General features: G+C 47.4%; 1 protein-coding gene across 1 annotated transcript in view; it reads right to left on the bottom strand.

The window, feature by feature from the left end:
• Positions 1 to 259: 259 nt before the first annotated feature.
• The window catches only part of CASP14 (caspase 14), a 9,352-nt gene continuing 2,430 nt past the window's right edge, over positions 260 to 7,181 (bottom strand). Inside the window, exons 2-7 of the mRNA XM_017520248.2 lie at positions 6,399 to 6,471; positions 4,708 to 4,857; positions 4,381 to 4,606; positions 3,330 to 3,446; positions 3,075 to 3,178; positions 260 to 2,600 (exon numbers count right to left, since the gene is read on the bottom strand). Of these exons, the coding sequence (XP_017375737.1) occupies positions 2,496 to 2,600; positions 3,075 to 3,178; positions 3,330 to 3,446; positions 4,381 to 4,606; positions 4,708 to 4,857; positions 6,399 to 6,425 (729 nt within the window). The 5' untranslated portion in view covers positions 6,426 to 6,471 and the 3' untranslated portion in view covers positions 260 to 2,495. The remainder of the gene's footprint in view (positions 2,601 to 3,074; positions 3,179 to 3,329; positions 3,447 to 4,380; positions 4,607 to 4,707; positions 4,858 to 6,398; positions 6,472 to 7,181) is intronic.

The raw sequence follows: 7,181 nt of genomic DNA, 5'->3' as shown, positions 1-7,181 counted from the left end.
TGGGAGGACGGCTTGAGCCCAGGAGATCGAGGCTGCAGTGAGCTATGATGGCACCACTGCACTCCAGACTGGGTAGCAGAGCAAGATTTTATCTCTTAAAGAAAAAAAAAAGGAAAGAAGACACAGGATGAGGCTCCTGATTCTCCATTCATGATAGACACACCTGGGAAGAAGCTGCCACTGGGGGGAAAAATTAAATCCATAACTCATTCATATCAGCCTCATAGTTTCAGCACAGAACAAAGATTTCAACACTTTCTTTCAAAGTTTGACAACTGTTTATTGAATACTTATTATGCAGATCAAGCACTTGTTCCCTGTCCTCCAGAAGTGGTCATTTCCAGCATCTTGTTCTCGGCGAGAGGGCAGGATCAACCAGAAAAAAGAGTGGAAATGGGTTTTTGGAAAAAGTAGGGGTGGGAGGTAGTAGAAGAGGGATAAAGGGAGAGGGAGAGCCCCCCCAGCTTAGGAGCAATGGTGATAGCAAACGCTTAGAGGCAAGGGTGAGTAAGACGACATTAGCCTTGCTCAAAGAGTGAATTCATGGCGGAAGAGATGGGAGATGTGTTAAGCTAAGTGCTGGCAGATGGCAACACTGGAAAGGTGTGAGAGATCCCGATGTGCAGTTTGACTTTGGTCTTTATTTGGTTGATTGATTGATTTTGGAGACCAGATCTCACTCTCCTGCTTAGAGCTGGGATGCAGTGGCATGATCATAGATCCCTGCAGCCTCAAACTCCTGGGCTCAAGTGATCCTCCAACCTCAGCCTCCTGAGTAGCTGGGACTGCAGTCACTTGCCACCATACCCAGTTAATTAATTAATTAATTAATTATTATTATTATTTTTTTTTGTAGAGATGAGGTCTTGCTGTGTTGCCCAGGCTGGTCTCTAACTCCTCGCCTCAAGTGATCCTCCCACTTCAGACTCCCAAAGTGTTGGGATTACAGGTATGAGCCACTGAACCCAGACCCCTGGTCTTTAAGTAATAGGGTATGTCATGCCTTCTTGAGTGTTCCAGGGAGGTCACTGTTATAGATGATACAGAAAACACATGGAAAGTGAGATGGAAATGCAGAGAGGCAAGGGAGGAAGTTGGTTGCAAAGATGCAGATAAGAGAAGATGAGGACTTGAGCCTGGACAGTAACATGTCAGGGAAGAGAAGACAGGCACGAAAGTTGTTTCAAAATCAAGCTGGACTGGGCGTGGTGTCTGGTGGCATATGAAGGACGCAAGAAGAGAGGGGTCATAGATTAACTGCAGAAATCGCAACCTGGAATCTGAGGTTGAGGATACCAGGGGATGCTTGGAGGAGAAGAAAAGGTTCATCTTTAGCTCTGAGTTTTCAGTGACACTGGATGCACCCACAGGTTATCTGAGCAGGAAAGGTCAGGGCTGGGGATGGGGAGATACAGACTGGGAAGGTAGTGAAGCCGGTCTGACTTCCAGCCTGGTGCTACAAGGTTACCTGGAGGTAACCTTAGCTGGTGGTTATTGAGAATTTCTAGAAACTTCCAGATGGCTCCTACCTTGGAGGTAGGGAAAATTATTAGGCATCTTCACTAATCAAAAAAGATTTCAGGTGGATCAAGACTTAGCATGTCGTGGAAAGGAGGCTGGACTGGAAGTCAAACCTTGTCCTTGTCTCTGTCTTACTGTGTTGCATTTGACAAATTATTGAACCTCTCTTGTTAAGAGAGGTTAAACATTATATTGTCTGCAAAATAGCAAGGTGACAACAGGGAATTTGACATAGCTTCAGCATGCTCTAATTCAGAGTGGTTGACTGCAAGAATAGATGAATGGATGGATTTTCTTGGAGAGAGGGCAGAGTCCGGGGTCTCAGGGGGAGGGGTGTGAGGAGGAAGAGATCCAGAAAGGAAGAGACAACTTCTTTATCCAGAGAGGCCATGAGCTAGGAAGAGAACGGAGTTAAGACACCAACTTGCTAGCCAAGGAGGAGTGGTTTTGGAAAGAATGGTTCTTGCCTTACTAAATCACCAGAGTGAAGGAGGGAACTGGAAGTTGGGAATGCATTGACCACCGGAGGAGGTTTTATCTCCAAGTGAGATGCAGGAGCCAGTGGAGGTTGGATTGGGGTAGGAGGGGATGAGTGGGCATTGATTTGTCCATGGAAAATCTTGAGTTTTATCCTGTTTCTGCTTCATGGGAGAAAGAAGACCACAGGAACAGAAAGTAGGATAAGTGAATGCACTCTTAGGTCTCGTAGGTTGCATTAATAAAGATAGAATGTCCAGCCTGAGGGAGATGATGTTAATGTTACCACCGTGCCTTGTGCTAAGTTTTGGCTGGCTTGCTCTAAGAAGGACAGGGACAGATTAAAGGAGGACCTGCATGAGGGGCATGATGAAAAAGAAACTAGGCGTCATTTATCCTTGGGAAGAGAAGATACTGGGAAGTGGTAAGAGCTGCCTCTAAATTTCTGTGGTACAGAAGGAATGATGGAAGGAAAGCTCCTCCCTGTCTTTCTGCTCCTACTGCAGATACAGCCGTTTCCGGAGGGTGCTTTGGATTTCAGGGTTCACTTTCCTTGGTTTTCCTTCCTGATCCAGCTCTGCTTCTGCCATCTGCCGGGTCACCTGCAGCAACAGGTGTGGTCAGCTTGGAGGAGTCAGTGTCATGGGCTTATGGGGGGAGGGTTAGGTAACGGGGCAGGTGGGTATTCTTGTCCCAAGATGAGAGACCTTTATGGTCTCCTCCTGTACCATAGTTTGTATGGAATCCTTGGTTGGCCATTTGTTTTCCTAATTTGCAATAAAAACACATATAAACATTAAAAGAAAACAGTTTGCCCAAACATTGTTTATATCCAAGGGGAGGTTTGATTACAGAAATTTATCTGTATTTCACTGAAGTGATTTCACATACTGTGAGTTTTGAGAGTCCCTGCATTTGGGAAAGTTGTTGGAAGATGGGCATCTTAGTTTCTGTGTTGAGATGTGGGTTGGATTTGGGGCTGGGGGAACTGGAGAGGAGTTAGGAAGAGGTGCAGCCCCCTCTGCCTGCACCCTACTTGGCCTGAGCGGTGGCCCAGCTACCTCACGTCAACTCACCTCTGTCAGAAGCTCCAAGATATGTCCTTTTCTCTTTGTGAACACATCAACCAGGGTCTGGATGAAGCAGGAGCCTTTCTGATCATGCCGGTAGGAGATGTATCCTGGGAATCCCAGAGAGGTCGGTTCGGGGGAGGTTTAGGGGGGTAGAGAGAGGGGATCCTGGAAGGGGGTTGGTCCTGGAGGAGAGGTTCAGGGGAGTGGCAGGTGATGGGGAAGAGCAGAGGTAGCCTTGGGCCAGCTGGGAGCTCATACCCTCCACCGTGGAGTAGACGTGCAGGGCGTCTGTGTAAGTTGGGATGGTTTGGGGGCCGTCTTTGGTGACCATCACAATCTCATCCCCACCTACTATTTCACCGGAGTCCATTTGTTCTGAAACAACAAGCAGAGGAGAAGGCAAAGTCAGAGAGAAAGGTAAGGAAAGGGGCCGGGCATGGTGACTCACACCTGTCCTCCCAGCGCTTTGGGAGGCTGAGGCAGGAGGATAACTTGAACTTGGGAGCTTGAGGCTGCAGTGAGCCATGATTGTACCACTGCACTCTAGCCTGGGTGACAGAGTGAGATGTTGCCTCTTAGAAAAAAAGGTAAGGAGAAGGTCCTAGGATGGTCTGGTGGTATGCAGGTACAGTGGGGCTTTTTAATTTAATTTGATTTTTTAGAGACAAGGGCTTGCTCTGTTGCCCAGGCTGGAGTGCAGTGGTGTAATTATAGCTCACCGCAGCCTCTAAATCCTGGGCTCAAGTGATCCTCTTGCCTCAGCCTCCTGAGCAGCTAGAACTGCAGGCCCATGCCACCATGCTCCTGGCTAGTTTTTAAATTTTTTTGTAGAGCTGGGTTCTCACTATGTTGCCCAGAAGCTAGTCTTGAACTCCTGGCCTCAAACAAATCTTCCCACCTGGGCCTCCCAAAGTACGGGAATTACAGGCATGAGCCATGGTGCCTGGCTTCAGCTGGGGCTTTGGATCTGAGACTGGCTTGGATAAAACCATAGACTTGGTTGGGCGTGGTGGTGGTGGGAGGCTGAGGCAGGAGGATTGATTGGCCTCAGGAGTTTCAGACCAGCCTGGGCAACATAATGAGACCCTGTCTCTACAAAAATTAGCTGGACATAGTGGCAGGCGCCTGTAGTCTCAGTTCCTCAGTAGGCTGAGGCAGGAGGATGGCTGGGGCCTGGGAGATGGAGATTGCAATGATTTGAGATTGCACCAGCGCACTCCAGCCCGGGTGCTAGAGCAAGACTCTGTCTCAAGAAAACAAAACAAAACAAAAACAACAAACCACAGGCTGCTCTTGGGTCTGTCCCCACCTCCTCGACAGGCCTGTATGATGTACACCTTGGGCTTGGCTCGCAGGGCCTGGCAGTTCTTGTTGTTCAGAGCATCAAAGAGGTTCTCCAGCTTGACCATCTCCCCATCTTCTCCCTTGAGGAGGCCTTCCCTCCCGTGAGCCATGAGTACCACAAAGGCGCAACTGACGGGTTCTTCCCAGGAATCGATGGACTGCTGGAATTTTTCCAGCTCTTCCTGGAATTGCTGGAGTGGGAGGAAGAACCAGACTCAGCTGAGTCCCTAGAGCCCACACATCCAACCTAGTATCTTTCCCCCAGCCTGGCTTGGAGTAGACACCCTGATACCTGGGCAGTGGGGTCTCTCTTCATGGTGCTTTTGAATCTCAGCTGCTGAAACATGTGTTCCAGGGCATCCAGGTCTTCTTCGGAACCTTCCCGGGCTTTGGTGACACACAATGTGAGGGCCAGGCGGGCACCTGACATATCGTATTTCTCCTGGGCCAAGAGATGACAAAAATCAGCATGGGAGGTTCAAGGAGAAGCTGATGTAGTCAAAAGAGGTGTGGAGGCTGGGTGTGATGGCTCATGCCTGTGGTCCCATCACTTTGGGAGGCTGAGGTGGGAGGATCACTTTAGCCCAGGAGTTTGAGACAAGCCTGGGCAACATAGTGAGACTCTGTCTCTACAGAAAATGACAAAATTATCTGGACCAGGTGTGGTGGTTCACACCTGTAATCCCAGCACATTGGGAGGCTGTGGTGGGCGGATCGCAAAGTCAGGAAATAGAGTCTATCTTGGCTAACGTGGTGAAAACCCATGTTTACTAAAAATACAAACAATTGGCTGAGTGTGGTGGCATGCACCTGTAGTCCCAGCTACTTGGGAGGCTGAGGTAGGAAAATCGCTTGAACCCAGGAGGCAGAGGTTGTGGTGAGCTGAGATGCTGAGATCACACCATTGCATTCCAGCCTGGGCAGCAGAGTGAGACTCTGTCTCAAAAAAAAAAAAAAAAAAAAGAAAGAAAAGAAAAAAAAGAAATTAGCAGGTTGTGCTGGTGTGCACCTGTGGTCCCAGCTACTTTGGAGGCTGAGGTGGGAGAATCACTTGAGCCTGGGAGGTTGAGGTTGCAGTGAGCCATGATCTTGCCATTGCACTCTTGCCTGAGCAACAAGTGAGACCCCATCACAAAAACAAACAAACGAAACAAGAGAGGCTTGAGCTAAGGGTTGTCAGGTACAATACAAGATGCTCAGGTACATTTACATTTCAAATTAAAAAAGAAATTTTTTTTTAGTATAAGTATATCCCAAATATTGCATGGGATATACTTATACTACACAATTATTTGTTGTTGATGTGAATTGGGTGTCCTTTATTTTTATTTCCCAAACCTGGCAACCCAACCTGGGGTCCAGCTTTGTCCTAGATTGGTGTGAACTTGGGGCAAGTTACTGCACCCATCTGATCATCTGAGCCTCACTTTCCAAATATAGACAATGAGAGCGTGTGTGATTTTGAAGATCCCTTCCAGTTGTCATATTTTGTGGCTTTACAAGTCTCCTCATCCTCCCCAAGGATGTGCTGAGCATTCCTCTATTACCTCCTCACTTGCAGAGGTCTCAGAGTTTCTGAAGCTAATACTGAGATCCCATGCTTTCCATCTGAGGAAGAATAATTTTGGGGAGTCAACATTTCTTTTCAGAACAGAAGCAGGGTACTGAGTACCCCAGTGATAAGAACGTCATCTTTTAAAAACTCAACGTAAAATTGTTAATTGCAGGACTTCTCAGAACGTTTAATGTGTTGAGAAGAACTTGATCTTTGGAGGAAGATGTAGCTGAGTCTGACTGCCCCCACCCCCCAACCTAACTTGGGTTCCATCTCTGAGTCGTTTTTTGCTGTTTTGTTGATTACGAAGTACCTCCTAGCTCTGACTTCTGGTCATGATGTTTTCACTCCCTCTTTCCAAGACATTAAGGTCCTCACCTTCCTTCTCCCCATATGATCACCCTCCCCTCAACCTGCACCAAGCTGACCTCCTCCAAAGGTTGCAGATTGCTCATTTCTCCTTTGACTGTAAGCTCCAGCTCCCAGTACTCTTGTCTGATCCTGGGGATCAAGAAAAAATAGGTTAAAGGTCATTAAAAAGAGGCAGAGGGGCTCAGGGGACAAACTGGCTTATCTGGATTTTGGAGATCAAATAGCACCCCATTGGTGGGGATTTTGTCCATGGACAGATCTGGGCAAAAGATGATAGTCCATGAAGTAGTAATATATCATCCCTAGAATGACAATTTCATGGTGTCTTCAGACTGCTAGGCCCACCCCACAATGCCCCCCACCTCCAAAAACTTCCCGTATCTCCCTTGGGTCATTCACCAGCTTGTGATGGACTGAGCTTCCCTCTGAAAGCCCTGGAATGATGAGCAGAGGCAAGTGGCCCATGTGTTTCCTTTTTCTACCCAGGAGATGACGGGCTGGGGAAGCCATCTCAAAGATGCCTTGGAGGTGGATTTAAAAGGAGAATGCCATCAAAGTGGGGAATATAACGTTGATATTATCTCAGTTGATATTATCTAATACAAAGGGGTCAATCCATCTCCCTTGCTCTTACTCGAGGTTGAGTGTCTGTCCACGTTCTCCATTCTCATCTCTGAATCCTGTTCTATCCTGTTCTGTTCTCTGACTACACAGACAGATTTTTATCATACTCTTGGCATTTCACCATCTCCTTGCCTTTCCCTACACTTTCTTATCAGTAGGGAATGGTTTCTTTTCTTTTCTTTTCTTTTTCTTTTTTTCTTCTTTTTTTTTTTTTA

This window comes from Cebus imitator, unplaced genomic scaffold (assembly GCF_001604975.1).
Source record: "Cebus imitator isolate Cc_AM_T3 unplaced genomic scaffold, Cebus_imitator-1.0 Scaffold819, whole genome shotgun sequence".
In the NCBI taxonomy this organism is placed as follows: domain Eukaryota; kingdom Metazoa; phylum Chordata; class Mammalia; order Primates; family Cebidae; genus Cebus; species Cebus imitator.
Note: the sequence above shows the minus strand (reverse complement) of the source record. Positions and strands in the feature narration are given on the sequence as shown.